This window comes from Electrophorus electricus, chromosome 3 (assembly GCF_041902795.1).
Source record: "Electrophorus electricus isolate QZ-2024a chromosome 3, ASM4190279v1, whole genome shotgun sequence".
NCBI lineage: Eukaryota > Metazoa > Chordata > Actinopteri > Gymnotiformes > Gymnotidae > Electrophorus > Electrophorus electricus.
Window position 1 is genome coordinate 19,309,491 of NC_137499.1, and position 22,500 is coordinate 19,331,990.

The following is a 22,500-nucleotide window of genomic DNA, read 5'->3' on the forward strand; positions in this document are numbered from 1 at the left end:
CCAAACAACAAAATCAGTTGATTAAGCGTTTTACCATCATTAGTCAATACAGTGGTGGCAACCCCCCGAAAGCAATGACATGTCCAATGTAATGCAGCATAATTTGACAGCATGTTCTGCGTGTTGTCCACATGTGTGTATTTTACCGTAAGGTAGAGCGTTGAGGCCCTCGCCGTTAGCATAAGGGCTAACCAGCTTCTTATTGGTCATGACTCGGGCAGTGGCATTGTTTACCTGACCGTGAGATAAAGAGGGAGAGAAAACGGCTTAGTGCAACCGCTTCCTCGGGATTCCAGACTCAGGTAATTGCATTATGCAGATTTATTTAGATTCAATCAACTGATTAATTTATAATTATGTACAAATTCATGGGATTATAGTTGTGAAAGGTAGAGTTAACTTCATCACACAGCCACTTTTAGTAATGTAAATTTTAAGCAGCTCGTATCAGACATTCTAACGTGTTACCAAAGAAATGTATTGAACCAAGCTCTGTGCATTGCACACTAAAATGTACTAAAATTCAGAGCATTACAGAATATTCTAGAATAGTTCGCTGGGGCAGGTGTGACACTATTGTCCTCGGCTGAGGAGTTAGAGCAGAAATTGTGAGCTCGATGATATTCCCTTATATTGCGCAAAGATCTTCCCTTCATGCACAGCATCTCATATGATCATCAAACACAGATCAATAATACACTAAATAAACACAAAACCCAGAAACAAATCAAAGCAAAGAAAAAAAACGGTGCATTCCATCTCTAAAAATGGGAGAGAAGAGAGAGCAAGAGTTCAAACATGATGATATTCATAAGAGTGTGCACACCATTCAGCAAGATCACATTCAGCCAATTATAGTTCATTACACGACCAAGAATGAGCATACATTAGCCAATCAGCAAGCATCGGATGCAGCATATGGACCAATCAAAAACACTTTGCAGCCCAGATCTCACCCCTTCATAATGCTTCATACAGAGACGGGGGTAGAGGGGGGCAGAGGAGATGTTCAAAGAGAAAGGATGCAGAAAGAGAGAGCCAGTCAATTCCCAAACGAAAAGACATGACAAAGATGGAAGGGAGGAAAAACCAAGGACTGAAAGGGCAAAAAGTACAGAGAAAGCCACAGAGAGTTAGAGAAGGAGAAAGCAAGAAGGAAACACAGTGAGAGAGAGCACGAGAGTGTGTGTGAGTGAGAGAGAGAGAGAGAGAGAGCGCACAAGAGTAAATGATAACAGGGAAAGGAGAAAAGAAAGCAACCCACCCAGTAAGCAACACTGAACACAGAAGCGATCCAGGTTTTGTTGTCATTGACAAGAACGAACGCCAAAGTGCGTCAAATGAAAGGAAGCCTGTGATTGGTTGTTGATAGACTTGGAAAGTGACTGAGCGAGGAGATGGAAGAAGAAAAAAATAAAATGAGGAAAAAAGGGAGGGGGAAGAGAGAGAGAGAGAGAGAGAGAGAGAGAGAGAGAGAGAGAGAGAGAGAGAGAGAGAGAGAGAGAGAGAGAGAGAGAGAGAGAGAGAGAGAGAGAGAGAGAGAGAGAGAGAGAGAGAGAGAGAGAGATGCATACGCCACATGACATAAATCAAATCATGAAGGCCAAACACTGGCAGGCATCGACATTGATCCGTCACACACTAAAGACCAATATGCAAACACCATTAACACACACACACACACACACACACACACACACACACACACACACACACACACACACACACACACATATATATATATAGATATAGATATCAAAACACAAGCTCCAGGTTTAACCAAAAAGGAAAAAGGAAAAAAGGTTAAAAAAAGAGAAAGCAGTTAAAAAAAAGCCCCCCCACATGAATATAAGGGGAGCAATATCGCCTGAGAGACAATTTCAGTGCATGTGAGTGAATGTGTGTGTGTATTTATATGGGGGGGGGGGGGTACATTAACTCACATCCTATGCAATAATCAACATCTACACAGGCTTCTCGATTGACGGAGGCAGGCATATGGATGGTGCAATAGCTAAAAATCACCTCAAATGGGTCTTTGCGGGGGAGAATTAGGCTCGATGGTGGGAAGAGCTCATTAGGATGGCAGGATGGACGGATGGACGGACAGATAGATGGATGGATGGATGGGTGAAAGGGTGGGTGGGGGACAGAGATTTAGTGGGAGAATCTCATCAGCCATGTCAATGCAGGGGAGAAGGGATTATGTGTTAATGGTGATGAGAAAGATGGGGCAGAGAGACAGAGAGAGATAGATAGAGAGAGAGAGCAAGCTTGAGATAAAGACAGCATTGCGGTAATGAGAGAGGGTGACAATCATTACTGTCAGTACTCTGTGGTCGTTGTTGGATGTTCTACACGAGACTCATGATTGTAATTTAATAATGAATCTTTCTTTCCTTGAGATCTTCCACTCTATTGAATATAATAATATGGTGAGTCTGCAGGAGATGGCCAGTGTGAGGCAGCGAACACGCGGCTAAGCGCTTAAGTGCAGATACGGGACACAACACTGCTGGAAGCCTGCTGAGCTTTCGAAAAAATAAAAATAAACTTGTCTTCGAAACTCCATCAAAGATGCTAGCTGGGCTGGCAAAAAAAACCCAAAAAACCCAACAAAAATCAAACAAACAAAACAAAACAAAAAAACCCCAAACAAACCAACCCCCCTCCCCGCCAAATCGGCGCCTGAGAAGACTCAAGAAAAAGGCAAAAGACCACAGTGTTCAGCTGGGTGCAGCTGATTCAGAGGTAAAGCCGGGTGGGTTTGAGCGGGCGGCGAGGGTGTGAGTGGGTGGGGGTGGGAGGGGTGTCTGAGTTTGTGCGGGGGTGGGGTGGAGGGGTGGGGGAATTCAGGAATGAGGCCGTACATACACACACTTACCATGTGCCAGGAAACGGCATGACGACACGCGAGCGGTTACCGTGGAGACTGACAACAATAACAACAATAACAACAACACACAGAAGTTGTCAGGGAAACAGAAAGAAAAAAAATTTATAGGATAAAAATGAACAAAGTAGGCTAATGGCCAAAAAAAAGAAGTCCAATATAAATAATGAGAGAATAACCAGGCCCCAAAGGAAAAGAAGCATGGAAAAGCCTTTTTAGGTGGGAAAGAAAGTGCAGTAGAAAGGAATAGTGTGTCAGAGGGGGGAAACGCAAGCACAAACTCTAAAAAATGGAACTTCTTAACTTGAGCGTTAGCTCACTGATGGTGTGACTACTGTTGCTTTACAGCAAGGCTGCCAAACAAATGAAGCATTAGTCTCATTTACAGCAGGCCACAGACGAGGTCTTGGGATTTAAACGACGCTGATGCAGCGTTTCAAGACCTCTCCACTCTAGGAACAATTCAGTGCATCTAGAGGCGTATATACCTACTCAAAGAGGCTGAGATGAAATGACGCTATTCATGGGTCTATTGATGGACCCACTGGTGGTAAATCTGCAGAACACGCTAAACAAAAACAAAAAACAACAACAAAACAGGGAAGGAACGTAATGGGCATTTGTGAGCGGTAAGTCATCCTCACATGCCAACAGATGACATCATTTGAGGGAGGAGCATAGATGGTGATATCAGAGGGTAAAAAATAGATACAGAGCAGGAAGTGATGTAAGAGGCAGGAAAAGGGCTGGGACAGGGTTTGACAAAAAGGACTGACATGATAGAGAGAGAGAGAGAGCGAGAGAGAGAGGGAGAGAGAGAGAGGGAGGGAGAGAGAAAGAAAAAAAGAATAATGTAATCATCTCTCTGTTTCTCTCTAAACCTTTCCTCACATATTTACATATATAGTGTTAGTTAAAAAAAGTGATGATATTCAAATAAATGATCTATAGTAAATACTGGCCTTGGGCATGGAAACTAAATACAAAAAAAAAGGACGTTGGGCTTCAATGAGAGAACCTGTACTCTAAAACAAAGTTTATCTATTACTATTGCTATGTAAGGAAAGGATGGTTTGGGATCATGAATATATTAAGAGGAAATTAAAAATCGAATGGATTCTGTTGGAGCAATCAGAAAGAAGATAAGAAGTCATGCTGAAAGAAACAACCAAACAATATCAGCTCAACATGAGCCTTTCCTCTTCCCATGATCTGCTACTGTAGGAGGAGGATGGGCAGGGGAGAGTCTGAATCCCATGCCAGCTACAGCCAACACGAGCAGCCACAAACAGTAGGGGGAGCTAGAGAGATCTCTCCAGGCGACATGCACGTGTGCCACATCATCTTCACTGTTTCTAGAGGACAAACGTCAAAACTCAGCCACCAACTGACAACTATGCTCCTCGCCCTCTCCCAGAGCAGCGACCCCCCCCACACACACACACAACTACACACAGCCTTAGAAGACACCATGCAGAACATTTGGAAAGAACAGTATCCGGTGACGTTGAAAGAGAAGGCGGTATGCTCCTAAGTGCTAGCGTCTCTCAAGTGAGCAACCCAAATTCTGTGAGTCTAAGGAGAGGGTAGAATTCATTTTCACACGCATACACACACACACATACACAAACACACACACACACACACACACACCATGCGATAACAGGTCACTAAGATGGAGGGAGAATCAAACACACACACACACACAGATCAAGTAAAAGGCAACCCTGTGAAAACCCCCTCCGCCCAATAAAAAGAAGTCAAACAAGCAAAATGAACAACCGACCATGATCATGGCCAGCAAGAATAAACAGTTTTCTGAGGCAAATTAATGCCTCAGAAAGGCGTAATTTCCACTAATTTAAAACAAACCAAAAGAAAAATCATAGAACAGACAGATAAACTGGCTACACCTTATGTAACTTGCTAACAAACAGACAAACAAACAACAAAACACTACCGGTAGACAAAGGCTAAGGAAGCAACACCGTGCTATAAGCACAGAACGGGGACCGAGTCAAACCCAAAACCGTGACTGACTAAGGCCTCGCCGGCATGCCAACGTGCTGAGAAGAGGACGGAACAGCGGGATGCAGAAAGCACACATGCTTTACATCTTTCCAGTGTCAACGGAAATCCAGTCCCAGGAGCCAAGATAAAGACACCATTTTCCACACATGTGCAGGAACAAAAATATAACTACATTATGCCATGCATTTGACAGAAGACAACATGCTAAACACACTCCAACATGCTTCACGCGTATACACACACATACACACACTCACATGCACACAGTTTGCCTAGAGAAGCGGAGGAAAAAAGAAGCCACATTCTCATAGCGGTAGTCAGTCATGAATGCGGAAGGTGTGAGGAGGAGAGAAGATGAGACAGCGAGAACTCACCTCTATCTTCCTGCCCTCCACTATCGTGCCGTGCAGCCTCTCCCGGGCCTTCTCCGCATCAGCGCTGCTCTCGAACGTCACAAAGCCGAAGCCCTGGGGAACGACAGCGACAGCGATCAGAGTTGAGCGCCGTCCCTTGGAGCAGTGTGCCCAAAGCCAAAACACCACCTCCCACATCGCCACCTCCGAAACATCTCACAGAACAGCAGCTCCCTAACAGAGCCCAGGGAACATGAGAGCTCTGGCACCCATGGTAGAATACGCAAAAACACAAACTCTTACTGCTATTATCGTAATTATTAGAATTCAAAGAATTGTGTGTTTAATTTTGTGTATTGAATTGTACTGTATTTACTTCACATATTTCCATGACAACAAGAATCTCATTTTGTGAAGGTTGGTCTTTCAAAACACAAAGGGCCAACCAATCACGAGCATTAACTGCCAGTAGGCGCTCGGGGCAGGTAGGCGCAGGTGCAGAGGTCAGGCCTCCCCACAGGCCGGTCTCCCAGCTCACCCCTCCGAGTTAAAAGTCAGACAGCCTGGGCTTTTGAAAATGCTTAAGCATTGCTTTTGAAGTGGGCATGTCCAACTAGAAAAAGAGGAGTGTCCTAGGAGAGGAGGTGTGGCCCAGACAACCTGTGCGTTGATTGACAGTGCAGGGTGCTTTAGCAGTAATTAGCCCGAGCGGATCGTTAAAAACATCCCAGCGCTTTGCGCTCTGTCTATCAGTGGGATGCGTCCTACACGCTGGCACATAGGTGTGTGCGCACACACTCCTCGCGTTTAAGCCTCTGGATTACGCAGAATCGCTTACCCTCACACAAACACGAGCATGCACACAGGCACTTAGACAGGCATGTACTCTCACTCGTACTGCAGTGATTTGGCTCCGTCTGCCAGACAGCAGCTGTTTCTTACAGGAGGCGCAGGCTACAGCCAACCGCTGCAGTCTGCAGCTCCATTTAGCTAAAGGAATTCTTCCATACAACCACACCGTCACTCCATTTCAGCACAGCTGAATTACAGAAGCAGTTCGGCCCATGACGCCAACAAGATACGAGGGCTGATAGTTGCCAATTAGCATAATGCAAATGACATAATTTGCTAATTGCTGACCGTGAGCTTCCATTTATCGTAATAGTCGTGCATTTTGGCCAAGCTGTTCCTATAATCTGATCTGCTTCTTCTTTCAGGAAGACAGTGGTGAGACTGCAGGGCCAAGTTTAGCTGAAGGAGCGGAAGTCACCAGAACGTTTAGTCATTTTTATTACGAAACCAATATCGGGGGTACTGAGCCTAAAGATACTGTACAGAAAGAAAAACATACGTTTTGCTGCGATACATTTCTAGTACATGTGTGTGTGTGTGTGTGTGTGTGTGTGAGAGAGAGAGAGAGAGAGTGGGAGGTCGGTTTCAGATGTAGCAGTACGTTATGTGCACATAACCCAAGAGCTGGATTTGTGGATTTTTAAGTATCAGGCTCAGGCTGTGTCAGAGAGCGCCGTATGGACCTCGTACCTTGGAGCCTCTCTCATTGAAAATGATCTCCACATCCAGGATCTTTCCAAATTGCTGCAGGAAATAAAGAATTGCAAATTAACCAGAAAGGTTAAGCAAAAACAAAAAACAAAACCCATGCATATTGCATAATTAATGTTCACAGAAGGACGGAAAAGGCTCTGATGTCGAAAGTCAATTAAGAGTGTGCAAAATACTTTTGTGCATAACTATGTGACATGTACTGAGTACAACAGCAGCATCCTCTCCATGCTGCAGTGCTAATTCAAAAACAAAACTACTCACCACCAGGGGGCGGTATTGTTCAGTGCTCGCCCCATTAACCCTGTTTTGATGTTTCTTTGTCTTTTGGATATCAGCTTACTGGGTCTTAAAATGCCCCAAGACCAAATTTCAGGTTGGAGAGAGGCTCATACCCCAAACATCTGCCGCAGGTCGGGGTCCCTGAAGCGGAAGGGGATATTGGAGACGTGGAGGCGTTTCGGGGTGACTTTGCTGTCTGAAGAGTCTTCAGTCCCAGTTGCTCCTGATCCTCCACCAGACACACACTGGCCCTCTGCCTGGGGGGAGCCATCCGACAACTGCTGGGGGGAGGGGCGGTGGCAGGGGGGCCAGAATCATTAGGGCTTTTGTTCACACTCGTGACATGTTATTTAGTCATGGGTAAATGAGAGTAACCGCTAAAAATGCCTTTTAAATAAAAGCCCCCTTTTGTAATTTTGCTTTAAAAAATAGCAGAGGTCTTGGATATGGAAATAAGAAAATTTACTAGGCTGCGTCCTCGGACTTGCGAAAAAAGGGATCGCTCTCCAGTGCAGTCCGTGTGGCCTGACACGCGGTCAGGTGAAAAGAGGCCACTGAGTTCCCAAATGGCCTGAGAGTGAAAGGCCAGCTATCCAAACAGCCCTCCACTCCACCATATGCCCCAAGTGTGCGTGATGACACTTACTTGTGTGCTAAGAGTGGCGGGGGCCGAGGGGGGGTTGGCGATCCCTGCAGCGGGCTCCACTTGCCCCTGCCCCCCTGCGGGGTAGATGCTGCTGCCCCCAAAGTCCAGCGGCAGGCCGTTCTGGGGGGGTGGAGGGGGAGGGGGAGGGAAGGCAGAGAATGGAGGGGGGACAAGACCCTCCTGAGTCCCCATCGTGTCCTGAGAACCCTGCAAGAGAGGGGGGGGGGTTAATTGACTGGCTGGCTAGACTCCACAGAGCACTGAGGGGGGGAAAAAGAAAAGAGGCGTAAGACAGAGGGAGGGGGGAGCAGAGAAGAGGGACAACAGAGCTTTACTTAAACCCGACAACTGCTAAAGGAGTGGGGGGGGGGGGGGCACATCAAAAGCATGGAAACTGACACAGAAAGAGAGAGAGAGAGAGAGAGAGAGAGAGAGAGAGAGAGAGAGAGAGAGTGTGTGTGCGTGCATGAGAGAGAAAGAGAGAGAGAGAGAAAGCACACTCAACTAATCTCTAATGAGGGAATGTATAAATGCATCTGAGAGAGGAAGTCACTAAAAGCCAAAGATATTGCATTTCTCTTCCCTCTCTTCATTCCATCTCCCATCTCTCGCTCTCTCCCTCCCCCCATCTCACTCTCTATCCCTCTCACCATAAGTCTGTAGTGACAAGAGGATTTCAGGCACGCTTTAAATATTTATGAGTACCTTATGAATAATTAAGAGCATGGGGCTTCAACACACTGTGCCACACAATGCTGAAGGAAAAACTAGCAGTATAACAAACACGCACGCACGCACGCACACCTGGCTCCTTCCTCTTACATACACAAAAGCCGACATAGAACACCTGTATCCAGGTGAGTGCATAACAGGGAACAGGACACCATTATCCCTGGTACACATACAAACAAACGCTGTGGATCACACAGCACAGAAAATCAAACAGCAAGACGACAGGATCATGGAAATGTAAAATCTTTCGAATAAATGCTTAAGCAGCACCCTAATAATCTAATTAAATGCCAAATTGATACAATATTAGAGGCAGCAATCTATGGTTCAATTTCTATAAGAGAGATACCTTAAATCCTGTGAGGGTTTTGGATGGAAAAGATTCAACCACATATTTGCTCCATAAATTTTAAGAGCTGAATGTTTGACAGAAGACAAATACTCAGTGGGCTGTACTGCTCAGACCGTACAGGCATTCCAGGTACAAAAATGATGTCAAACACAACCTGCTACTTTCAACACATTACCTGCTTTAACCTCAACATCAAACCCCGGTTTGATTAACAGAAGTGTGGTGGTCTTTACACCACTAGGCAGTTTAATGATTCATTCCACACCTCAGTCTAATCATTAGAAATGACACTGCATATTTGCTGAATATCCACCTCAACCTGTCAGGGTCACAGATACCTGCGCATCTAACTAAAGATTTTCTCTTTCGTGAATGCTAAGCAGTTGGAGGTGTATTTTCACAGGACCCAAAGTCATACAGAGGTGTAAACAACTCAGCACCACTCTCTCTGAAGAACAACACAGCTGCATTGTACCTGAAAGGGCCTCATTTATATACCTCTCTATTCCACTATTCACACAGAAATGAACCAGTGGATTTTTTTCCCAGCTGTCTAAGTGGGCATCTGTGAGAGAGATAGAGAAAGAGGAGGAAATGATTAAGTGAGATATGTATTGTGTATGAACATTTTCAGCATCCCCTCTGGGTTTCAGGAGCACGCTGAGAAGCGTAAAATGGCGTACACACTCGGGCACAGGAACCAAATCTGAGACACCCTGTCATGCCTGGTCATACCCCGAGTCACTGTCAGACAAGGCATCAAAGCCAGACAAATAGTTTCTTGTCACTCTGATCATGTTTAATAACGTTAAATATATAACAACACAAATAACATTAATAACCTTGTTTCATTTACTTGCTTTGTCATTGTCGTCATCTAGAACATTTTGGAATGAACCGAAATCCACAGAAAGACATGCCACGAGACAGTTTGAGATAGGGTAGAGAAGAGAGAGAGAGGAAGGTAGACAAAGAGAAGCAACACTGCAGGAACTCGCCGCTCTGTCAAGTATACATTCCTTCTGGATGGGGCACCACTTCCTTACATGGCGGTTCTGTGTGGCGGTGGGGGGTGGGGTGGTAGAAAGAGGGAGGGAGAGGGAGAGAGAGAGAGAGAGAGAGAGAGAGAGAGAGAGAGAGAGAGAGAGAGAGAGAGAGAGCGAGAGAGAGAGAGAGGGAGAGAGCGAGGAAAGAGAAAAGACAGACCCTGGTAATAATAGCTCCGCTATCTGGTCTGCTTGCGCCGGTATGAACAGTCGATTCATCACCTGGTGTCACGCTGCAGCCAGCAAGCACAACTCAGCACTACGCCAGGAACCAGTCGCGCAGAGCTCACCTCGTTACGTCCACATCTCCGGGCTTTCAGAACGGGGCTATCTTTAGTGCGGCACATGCAGTCACGTGTGACTGCATGCAAACATACGCGCGCGCACGCACACCTACACACGTACGCGCGCACGCACACCTACACACGCACGCGCGCACATGCACTTTAGCCATTCGATTCAGGTTTCTGAAGACGTAACATCTTAATTCGAGGCTTAATTTCCCTCAGACATAAGGGAAGCCTCCTGGCTGACTCTGGGCGCCGTGCGAGAGATGTGTGAATAATGATCGCGAATGCGCCAGCGAGTATTCCGATTGTGTAACGCAATCACGCCGATGCTCGAGGATATAGCAGCACTCCGGCAGGCTGGAAAATGAACTGTGCAAATGTGATGGGAGGGGGGGGGGGCGACTCGATTTTCGCTTACTGTGCGCTGCTCTGGTGAAAACCCGGCAGAGCAGAACGCGGCGGGCGGGCGAGATCCCCCAGCCGCACAGCCCTGGAGGGTCACCGAGGCTCACACCAGACGGTCCGTGCACGCGTGTGTGCGTGGCCGCACGTGTGAGTGCACTGCCCTCCCCGGTTGTGTAAGCGAGTGTGTGCAGTGGGAGAAGAAACAGCACTGGCCGGCTTAGTTACAGGTCAGTTAGCGTGTAGCTATCGCTGCGGAAACATAAAAAAAAGGGGGGAGAGCACTGCATCATGGGACACTTTGTCTGTAGTGACTGATCTCATGTTTTTGCCAACATGACAGCTGCATCAATTGCCCTCTCCCGTCTTACATGCTAACCTCTCTCCACAGGCCCAATTACCAACCAAAAACATCATAACACGATATAAATACACTGGAATTCAGGCGACGACGATGCTCCGTTTCAAGTAATGAGAGAGCAGTGTCTCTTGACAATAAACGCTGAAATAGAAACTATAGGAAACAAGAATAGGATCAGTGTTATGGTCCTCACGTGGACACCAGGATGGCTGCACTGAAAACAGCCTGCCAGACCAGGGTGTGAAGATAAAGTCATTTTTACAAGCCTGAGGTGCAGAAACATCTCCATGTGTCCAGTGTTAATGTTAATCGTGAGGCAAAGTTTCATCCTGCGCTCCTCTCCTGTCTTCTGTCCCCTCCTTTCTGTCTTCTCGAGCTTTTTCATGCCCTGTAAAACCCAGATGGGCCTTCTGGCATCCAGCCTGCCCTCCTGACTGTCCATTGAAACCGCATGCAGCAATCTAACTGCCCAGCCATTACTCACTGCTCTCCTTATAGGGCATTACAGCCGTTCCCTGGTTCCTGACCAATCTCCTCGCTGTAAGATCCGAGGCACGACCTAAAGACACTCCACAAATCACTGCTAAGGAAAGATTCAGTGGCATTCTGCCAGTGGGCACTTCAAAGGCACACGCCAATGCGTCGTGCATGTGCCCATTCAAATGGGCATGCGCGTGTGTGTCTTCTTGCGCTCACTCGTGCACAACCTCAAGGCAAGCATACACGAACACGGGCCTGCCGCCACACTGTTGGAAGTAGGCTTATGCTGTGTGTTTACTTAAATTCGACATACACTCCACCTTTCGCACACTGGCACAGAATGAGAAACTAGTCGATCTAGTTCAGACGGCTTCGAATGCAGCTGTCGTCACTGCAGAGCTAGAACAAGCACTAATGGCTTTAACAGAAAGACTTTAACAGCTGTGCTGCTTCGGTGAAGGTTAGCCACAAAAAAATTGACTGTAATGACAGGACAAAAAAACAAACAAACCGACCAACCAATCAAAACAAGTTCTCAGACCTATGAACCAAAACATCCAGAATCACATACAGGTGAGAAGCCTTAAAGCAGTAGTTAAATATGTCCAACAACAAATGTCAGCTAGCTTTAGCAGTTCACTGGTAGTGAAGTCAGTGACATTTGGTCAAATTGCAAATAAACAATTTAAAGCCCTGGTGTAATATACCTTTAATGCTACTGTCAGACCACTAATATGCTAGCCACAGCTAATATTAGTAAAATCTAACAGACTGAGGCTAGTTTCATAAAAGTAAGCAGTAAACTCACACTAAACTCACGCTTACACAAGCACATGGGGGGGGGAAAAAAATGAAGAAAAACAGTCATATTCAAAAAAATACCTTCAAACATTTGAAGTAAAGGAAAATCTAATAAGATTACTTGAAATGTGAAAAACATCAATGAACAGCATGAACAATAAACAGCCAAGCAGGGCGATGAATCAAAAATAGTCATTGCCTGAAATTCAATCTTCCCTTGCCAAAGTATTTTTACATGTAAAATATTTTGCTGTTCTGGGTAAAAACATTTTGAAAACTCTCAGATCTGCCAATTATCTCTGCAAAACCTCAGGACAACGTTTCAAAAGCATTACCATCATCTGCGCTTTCGAAGACTCAGGCCCTAGCGGAAGGCACGACCTGCTGGCCTGAATCACGGCCCAAAGTGACCCGATCATCTACTGCAGAGTCATCTCGCATTACGACTGCGTAGCGGCGGCCCATCCGAGACGAGTCAGGATCATCGCCACACACTCAGGTGTGTCAGCGAACAGAGCCCAGCGAGGACGACAACCATGAACTGACGAATGGTGTATGCATCGCATATGTGTAACAGTGAGCGAGCGAGCGAGCACGAGAGACACAGTGGTAGAGAGAGAGAGCGAGGGATAGAGAGAAAAGAGGCTGAGATCCATGAGATCATCACGGAGGTGTATATTATTTATGTAACAGAGGAGACATGCCTACTTATCTTGAGATTAATCAAATAAATTGCAATAAAGTATGTTTCTGCAAAAAAAAAGTTAAATAAAATAAAAACGAAATTTAAATTGTGCATTTGCATACATTGCTTGCATTAAGAGTGCGGTCACCTAAGCTGCAACAATCACAACATGGGCCAAGTGTGTATGAGAAGCGTCCTGCCTGGGCGATCGTGTACACACTGGGACGACGGTGCTGGGCAACGAGTGAGCTAGCTGGGTGTTTGAGCTGAGCCACATGTGACTTGCGGGTGAAATATGACTGTGCTGTTGAGATGTTTTGGACAAATTTAAGGTGTGGATACTTTTCGCTCTTTGGAGGTTTGGGTAATACTTGCGCCTGTAAGCCTCACGTCCCAGCTTTCTAAGGGGTGCATGCGTGTGTGTGTTTGAAAGCATATGTATGCTTGTGTGTGTGCGCGCACACGCGCATGTATATGAGAGAGAGAGAGCGAGCGAGAGAGAGAGAAAACGAAGCCATAAATGGCAGGTAGCCGTCTCTCCCTTCCCTAAGGGCACATGCTTGGGTGGGGCTCCGCAAATATTTCAACAGCCCTCCGTTTCTCTCTCGCTCTCTCGCGCTCTCTCTCCACTGACACATAAATATAAGTATAATCTTTCATTTGTGACGTTCAAACACCAAAATTCCCTTCCCGTATGCAGTACTAGACCTCTCCACCAGACTCTTTGCTGGAAAGTCTGTGATCAAATGCAACACTCTCGGTTCTCTACGGGAAAGCCTCATCCCGCAGACCGAGTGATGCCCGCTCGGACAGCAAGGCTCTTACCACCTATGTTGCTAGTTTAAATATAGACTGCTAGCGCTCTATACTCTGTTATTCCTGCTGCGTTGCCTGTGATGAGGGCTTGGCAGTCACCTTTAAAATCAGTTTCCATTCCCTCTTTATCTCCGTTCATTCTATCCATACCCTCCCCCATCCTCTTCTTTTAAAGGAAAACAGAGGGATAACAGCTGCTTGAGCCCGAGGGGGAGAGAGAGCGAGAGAGAGAGAGAGAGAAAGAGACAGACAGAGGGAAAAGAGGTCAAAATAGTAAAGGTAGCAGGATTCCAAGGTACAAGAGACAGAAAGTCAGAGAGAGAGACACACAGTACTGCCACAATGTCGTGGCTATAAACAGTATAAAGAAAATGCAACACAGGAGATTAAAACTTTCCGCCAGCACACGCCCGTGTCCACACACATGGTGCGTGTCTGTCACAGTCGTGTTTCTGTCTGTGTGGCAATTGTGTGCATGTGAGAGACAGAGAGAGAGAGATGAACAGAAGGAGGTAAAGAGAGTTGGTGAAACAACTGTTTGTCGGAACCTGTCAGCTTTGCTCAAGAACGAGAGGAGAGTTATGGGAACAGCTGGGGGGCGGGGGCGGGGGCAACAAAGCACTTTCGTCCCCCCTTGCCCCCTTCCCCCTGGGCCATTTGGAGGGGCTAAGAGAAGCCTAAGCCTTCCTATCAACGTGGCCCTACTCACACAACCCCAAGCACTCGCGCACAACCCCAAGCACTCGCGCACAACCTCAAGCTCTGGCTCCAGGCCGGCCCGGCTGCGCTCCCTTCCTCTTGTGACGCGGAGCGCCAAAACAGCCGCCCGCCGCTCCGACTGGCTCTCCGTCGGCACCGCGCGACCGGAAAACGAGCGCGCTCGGGGCCAAAGCCATTAGTGCGACGGGTTCAGCGCGCATGCTGTCACTGCATTAATAGCTGCCCTCGTACTCAGAAAGCAAAGCGTGCGTGCAGCGGCGGCCTGCCAGCACCTGCACAAGGTCGGAGAGCGCGCAGACACACAGCAGACGAGGCACTTACCGACAGCACAGACGGGTAATACAATCCCATCATCGTATTTGGGCCAGGGCGCGCTTGCTGCCTTTTCACCCCTTCTTTCTTCCCTTTCTTCTCCGCACTCCTCCGCTCTCCTGGTCGGCGTCACCTCTCCCTATCCCTCGCTGCCTGCGCCCGTGCGTCGCGCACATTCAAAATCTCCCTCTCTCGTTCTCCCCCTCTCGCTTTCTCTTGCTCTCTCGCTCCCTCTCTCTCTCACGCGCGTGTGCGCGCACGCGTGCACACACCCACGCTCTAACTCTTCCTCTCTCACATGCTCTATTTCCGTTTACCGCCCCCTGCCCACCTCTGGAACGCGAGCTCCGTCTCCGTCACTCTCCTGTACTCGCGCGCTCTCTCTCCCCACCCCCAGCCCTCGTTTGTGGCACCCTGTCCTTGCGTGTTCATCCCTCCCTCGTATCGTCCCTCTCTCCGCCCCTCACCCAGATAGCGCTCCCCTCGCTCCCTCCCTCTCTCCCTCCCTCCTCCCATTCGCCCCTGCCCTCCGTCACACCTGCAAACCTTTCCCTCCCTCACCGGTTCTCTCTCGCGCGCTGGTGTGCTGTCAGAGTCCACACTTCTCCCTCCTTCCTTTCTTCATCTAGGTGAGTAAATTGGGGCTGTTTGCACCACTGGGAGGCGGAGAGAGAGAGAGAGAGAGAGAGAGAGAGAGAGAGAGAGAGAGAGAGAGAGTGCTAGATAGAGAAAGATAGCTCCTGAGATGTTCTTTATCATCAGCATCCTCCCAAACTGACCGTGGACTCTGCCTGGAGCCAGCCGGCCTGCGGTGGTAACGACAGAGCCGCGGGGCCTGTCTGCTGACCACAGCTGCTCTTCTGTTCCTCTTCCTCCACTGGCTGCTGCGCAGTGGAGCTTCACACAGACACTAATTCAAGCACAATGGGCAAGAGCGCATGTTTCAGCCCTAATGGCGCAACGCAGACTGCTTTTAAAGCTACGGCACAAAATCACAACACACCGAGAGCCCAGGATGATGAATTTCATATCATCTGATAAAATGCCACCCGACCCTAGTAATTACTACTGTGGTGCCACTTAATCTGTTTCCTGAAGGTCTAACTACAGACTTATTGCAACATTACTGGTGTGGGTCTAAATGTGAGCACAGGTCCATATTGGATATTACTGGAAGCCAGATGAGGAAAATGAAGGGATTGGGGGGGGGGGGGGGGGGGGGGGGGTGCGACTCCGGGCCATGGAGTTAAAGGGATAGTGATAAACGGATAGAGAGAGGGATGAAGGGATAAGATGGGGAGAGACAGGAGGATAAACTGGGGATGATATAAGGATTAACTACAGCAAGTGAACAATCTGATTACGTATCCAAACACTAAAGCACACTCAAGTAAACAAATGATTCAAACATATGCCATCAAGAGATTCAGGACAGGGTCAAACACACACACACACACACACACACACACACACACACACACACAGACGCGCGCCCGCACGCATGCGTCAACAGTGGCTGCTCAAAGCACTCGTTTAATAAATGTCGCATGCTATGGCAAGTTAGAACAAGCCATTGGGAGGGCAAAACGTCGCCTTAAAAACCACTGTTGCCACAGGCCAGTCAGCACTCAACTGCAGCCTGAGGAACAGCTTCTACCAATATGTCCTCTACAAGCACTTAAAACTCTGGAGCGTTTCAGCCTCTAGGGGTGCTGCTCTACTTCCCGAAATTTGTCACCGATTTATTCCATTCGCAATATGATATCAAAACAGCAGATTTCAGCAGATTAACCAGTCAAAGCGCTGCAGTTGGACCTATGGGTTTCCAGTAATTTTAAGACAATCTTTTCAAAGTAGCCCTTGACTGTTGTAGTCCTACTGTTGTAGCCCTATTGGTCACCTGATTGGTCTTATAAATAACAGCTGGAGTTTGGTCATCGTTGCTTATAAAACATTTAAAAGCACAGCTTGAACTTACCAACTATGGGTGTGGCTGCAACCAGCTGCAACCTTGTAACTGATCTTTATACACATACACTGCTTGTTGCTCTTAGGAAGAATGCAAATTTTGGCAGCCTTCAGCCAATGAGTGGTGCAATTATATAGAAATAGGAAGAGTTGAGTAACTAGTTTGTCCAATTAGTTTGAAATTTTGTAATTCTGCTTCTGGCCCTTGTGGGTCTCTCTCTGGGGGCTCAAATAGGCTTTGCAGGAAATGAGAAATTTCTGCAACCAAAGTGCTATGACTGCACTATATAGATAAAAATATAATTACAGTAATATATCATATCAGAATCGTACCATATAGCAAAGAGACACACTGCTACACCCTTGATGTGATATGGTTAAGGACTGGCCATAAATCTCGGAATAACCAAAACAATTAACTTTGCTTGATCGTGTGAATGCCCCGATTCAACAAGACACCCACAGAACACAGACTGAAATATCTGTGATTAGTCACTGCATACCACTGAAAAAGGTTTTTTAAAAAAAAGGGATTTCTTAAAGGTCTCATTGGTAAACTGCATTCTTCGGTGATATCAGTATCTCAAATGGTAATACTGTGATAATGATTAAGAAACAATATATTGTGCACACCTTACAAGCTTAGTGATGAACATCCACCATGAAATGTAGACCACCCCCCGCATTCCACTACTATGTAATAACACACTGTACTATCCCAATTTTAATTGTTTATGTATTTCTGTAAAAAGCACAATAATGTGAAAAAATGAGTGTTGACTGTACCTGCCTGTTTTTCTTCTGCTTAGCATGTTTATCTCTACGGCTTGACTAACTGTTCTCTTGAAAATGACAGAGTATTAATCTGTATCTTGCAAATAAATCATTATTTTTGGTGGACTATTCCTACAACCCAAGGTCAGCTATTGACGTAAGGATGTTTCAGTGTCTCTTACCTGACTCGCTGAGGGGTATCCATGGAAACCCATGTTCAAGGGATCGTTGTTCTAGAAGGAAACATAAAGAAAACAATTTTAGGAGATATGACAAGCTGATTAGAAAACATTTGTCTGCCGGCAATCAACCATTGAGCCTCAGCCCCAACCCCCTCTCACTGCTGACCCTTGATTCTGGACTATAATTAATGGGCACTTTAAGAAATTCTAAATTTGTCTCTTGGTTACTTCGGTGTGGTGAGTTACAGGAACTGCACCTTTAATATATACTGAACATTGCATATTTAACAGTACACAGCAAATAAAGCACAGCATGCCAAAAGTGATCTCTTTGGATTAGTCGCGCACCTATACCTCCTCAATCCAACGCCCCTGAAAATTAGGATCACCTGTCCCATCGTTTTTCTGCTAAATACTGCAGACTATGAATAGGCTGGAATATTCAGTCCCCCCATAATACTGAGCCTTTCATGACACTTGGCACTGCTCCATGTTCATGATGCTTTCTTAGCCTAGATAGTGGGGTATTTGTTTGGTAGTTAGTGGAGTGTTCTTTCTTACTTTTTCTTGTTCAAATGCTTTTGGGGTTTTTTTTCATGTCAGATGTAAACTTGTGCACCTGCTCTCCCACTTAGTGTGTTGTTCTGAATCCTTATTTGTGCAAGATCCAAAAACCACTGCAAACATTTTAAATCATTATTAAAATCTCTTTAGCACTTTGGGTATATTTGTCAGTTTCATTCTTATTTTTTATGCACTTTATGCGAAATAACTGGAATTAGAGGGCGCTGACTCCTTTCAGTTCAATCACTCAAAAACCACTAAATTTTAACATTTGCTCTGATCCATTATCAAGTGCACAGAGTGCAAGCAAGTCATCATTTATTCCAGAATGAGACAGGTCAACTTAGGAAACGTGTGTCATCTTGCATATGGAATTGCACTCACACGTGCACAGGCAGGCGTACGTGCGTGCATATTCTCTCCCTGCATACTTAGAAACCATTCCTCATACCGGCCTCTGGGTTATCACTGGTGGGAGATGTAATGCAAGATTCCCCCTCAATGCTGAGCAAAGCATCAAGACACTTTAAGGCATTCAGGGTCAAACCCCACAACTAGAAATCACTTACAGGACATAACGCAGACGGTCTGCTTTTCATTGATCAAAACCGCCCCAAACACAGAGCTGTTAAACAACAGAAATAATACTGGTCATCTTTATATTTTACAACATATTAAAAAATAGTGTTTGTATTTCATATGACATATATGCGTACAAACACACACACACACAAATGTGTGTGTACAAACAAATTTGAATTTTCAGTCTCTTACTGCAATTGCAGATTCCACTTACCTGGAATCTTTTCAGATTTATTTGTGTGTGTGTGTGTGTGTGTATCTATAGATAGACAGACCGATAGATAGATAGATAGATAGATATCTATCGATATATCTATATCTATCTATCTATCTATCTATCTATCTATCTATCTATATATAATTACACACACACACACAAATATATAGACTGACCAATTAATGGTTAACAGAACAGAATTACTGTTACAATATATAGAATATATGCAACCCATTTATAAGGGAAACCTGATCCTGGATCAGTGCTAATGATCTGAATGCGACACCCACTGCCATCAGCCCACGTGACCAGCCGTCTCACCACAAGCATGCTGGGTTGCACAGGGGCAGGACCAGCCTGATTACACCGCACAGCCACTATCACTTTAAACGCTCTTGCCAGCAGTCAGGATGACCTTACTGACACGACGTTTTCAGGAAACAGGACCCTCCAGGATCGAGTGGCCCCGTGGCTAATGAAAGGCAGCAGGTGATCCGTCGGTGTCGTGTCTGCGCAGAACAGCACTGACCTCAGACCAGCTCTCTGAGCGCAGGGCTCCACACGGAGCGGTGGCACGGCACACCCGTGCGGCACAGCACTGACCTCAGACCAGCTCTCTGAGAGTGGGGCTCCATACGCCTGTGTGGTTAATTATGACATAATGTGCTCTAATCATGTTACTGCTGCCCCATACACTGAGGTGGCCATGCCGTCGTCCCACAATCCCCTCGCTCCAGCAGAGCTATTGTTTATGCATTAAAGCAAGAGGACATCATGATTCAGGACAGGCTGTGAGACTGGGCGAAGGGGGGTAGAAAGATAGAATGGAGGAGGGGATGAGAGGGAGACAGAAGGGGGGGGGAGAGAGAGATTGACACAAGGGAGGAGAGAGATAAAAGGGTGACAACCAAAGCCAAACTGAATGCAGAAGTTCAAACAAATCTCTACACAATTACAGTGGGCACTACAGACAGAAGCAGTAATTTATTTTTCTTATATGAAAAATGGGATTCTATTTATATACATATAAAAAATGGCAATAACCAAAAAAGATCTTTAATTTTGAGTATTTTTAAATCATATGAAAAGTAGGACTGTAAATTTTAGAATATTCTATTATTGCAAAATATTGTAATATTTGCAATATTGTAAATAATGAAAAAAAGATCATTAAAAGCTTATCTGAATAAGAAGTCAATGAATGCGTAAAAAAGAATTTAAAATTCATATTTCAAGTAATTATTGTCTAATTTGGTTCTGCTGTCACCAAGCATCCATGGAATGAATGATTTGATTAAAATCTGCATTTACATATTTTCTTTATAATCGACACTGAAGTGACCCTTTACTGTCCAAGAAAACAAGGAAACGTTTAAACGGGGGGACAGCTTTTGATGAAGAGTCCAGCGAGAAGACGACAAACATGGAGGCTCATGGAAAAAGTGGCCAAGCAGCGAAAATAATGCCCAGGGTCACAGATCAAAAGTCTTCAAAATATCGTTTTTTTGGCCCACAACTATGGCCAACTATTACTGAATTTTGTAAGAACATTTTCAACAACTGTTTTGCTGAGATGCAAACATTACATACAGGTTGCAACATATGTGACCGGGTGGGCACAATATCCAAAACCTTCTTGCGCTTGCTCTTTCTGCTGGCCAAACAATAGGCAATAGTGTGTTTAACAGTTACCTATTAGAGGCCAAAAGCTCAGGTTAATGTTTGCTGTAGATAATCACACATACCACATACTTCAGACTACAAAAAAAAAAAACAACAACCCCACCCTGGAGTTAAAATGGTTTATAAATGCATTAAAAATAAGAAAGATTACCTTTTTTAATAAGAAATATTAGATTAACGAATACTTGGCTAAGATCTTAAAATATTTTACAACATTCTTGTTGCAAATACGACCATTAACGCCACAATAATATGAATAGAATTCTTGCTTCTGCAAATCACGGGTCAGCAGGTTTATAAAGGGCTTTACTAAAGAAATGAACTTGCAACAGCTGGTCCATATGGTCAGCATGGTGTGAATTTATGTTTCCATTTGGGAAGCCCAGATTCCCAGTCAGCAGCTTTAGACAAATGATGGTGGCACCAGCAGCACAGGCCAATTAAAACTAAGTAGGAGGGACCATGTTATACATATATAAATAAAACACACACACAGTTGATTTTTCCTCTGTGAAGATTTCTTTCAGTCATTTCCTCTTTCATTTTTCATGAACAGCTGCCTCATTTTCTTTCTCCCCTTGTGCACTTCCTCTCAGCTGGAACCAGCGTCCCTCTTCACTTGTTCCTTGGGGGAAAACTAAGAACTGCACACATCACAGATTTTATACCCTGGAGAGAGGAAGATGGGGTGGGAGAAAACGATAGAAAGACAAACGGGGGGTGGGGGTGCAAAAGGCTACCTGGATATATTCCCTGATTTTAATGGGTTTGCTGTTTTGATTCTGCTTCGGTGTTAACAAGCAGAAATCTTTAGGGCCCAGGGTCTGCGTTCCACAATATATTTTTAAGTTACTTTGCCCGTTTCTAACAAATGTCAGCGGGGCACATGTTTACGGTGGTGACACTGCTGTCATAAACATAGATAGATTATTAATCTATGTCAGTGGGGCAAAACGGAAAGAGAAGAGGGGAGGAACAGAGGAACACATCTGCTGTGCATGTGTTTGCAAAGAGGGAGGAGAGGGGAAAAGGATGGAGAGATCTGAGACGTGGAATGTCTTGGAGGCAGACCAGGCCAAAGTGGGGGGAGGGGAGAGGGAGAAAGAGAGAAGGAAAGCCATGAAGAAAAAACGAAAAGACGCAAAACAGAGACATTGAGTCATACTTCGACATAGGCATGCACTTAATTTCCTCCAGGATCTAAGGACTCTGTGCCCCTCAAACAGACGCACACTCCTACTCTGTTTTTCCAAGCACCCACATTAAATATCTAAAAAAGTTCTCCAGGTCTGAATGTGCAACTTATCTGTATGATGTGTATATACTGTGTGCGCGCACACACCCACACCCACACACGTGCTGGAAGAGTGTGTGCGTAGAAATCTGGAATTAACGCATGCAGGAGTTGAGTGTGGGATGGACGGCCCCTGCCTCCATGCAGACCGCTGCTGGTGCTCCGGTCTCCTTCTGTTTCGGCAACCATGAAAGCGCGTGCACAGGCAGAGGAGCAAGGAACGTGCAGGGGGTGTCAGGGAGAGTAGTGAGAACCAGAGACAGAGAGAGAAAATGGTAGTACAGAGGGAGAGAGAGAGAGAGAGAGAGACAGCATGAGCAAACGGGAGAAGGGAGCGAATCAGAAAGAGACAGAACCGCGAAGAGTGTAAATCAACAGATGGCGAAAAGGAGGGAGGGTGGAAGTCAGGAGGGAGGGAGGAGCGAATGGCCCTGACAGAGGCACAGAAGGATCCCAGTAACGAGGTACGCG

General features: G+C 45.8%; 1 protein-coding gene across 14 annotated transcripts in view; it reads right to left on the bottom strand.

Annotated features, from left to right (window-relative positions):
* rbfox2 (RNA binding fox-1 homolog 2) overlaps positions 1 to 22,500 on the bottom strand; it is a 36,998-nt gene that overhangs the window by 8,512 nt on the left and 5,986 nt on the right. For 10 of the 14 annotated variants that reach the window (XR_014122624.1, XR_014122622.1, XR_014122623.1 and 7 more), the window contains exons 2-7: positions 17,690 to 17,740; positions 7,769 to 7,975; positions 7,236 to 7,403; positions 6,820 to 6,873; positions 5,299 to 5,391; positions 147 to 234 (exon numbers count right to left, since the gene is read on the bottom strand). Coding sequence is in view for 11 of the 14 variants with exons in the window: in XM_035522410.2 (XP_035378303.1) it covers positions 147 to 234; positions 5,299 to 5,391; positions 6,820 to 6,873; positions 7,236 to 7,403; positions 7,769 to 7,975; positions 17,690 to 17,740 (661 nt within the window). In the remaining 3 variants the exon portion in view is untranslated. Of the gene's footprint in view, positions 1 to 146; positions 235 to 5,298; positions 5,392 to 6,819; positions 6,874 to 7,235; positions 7,404 to 7,768; positions 7,976 to 14,774; positions 15,155 to 17,689; positions 17,741 to 22,500 lie in introns of those variants that run through there. The other 4 variants (XM_035522454.2, XM_035522681.2, XM_081710472.1 and 1 more) reach the window with 3 other exon arrangements.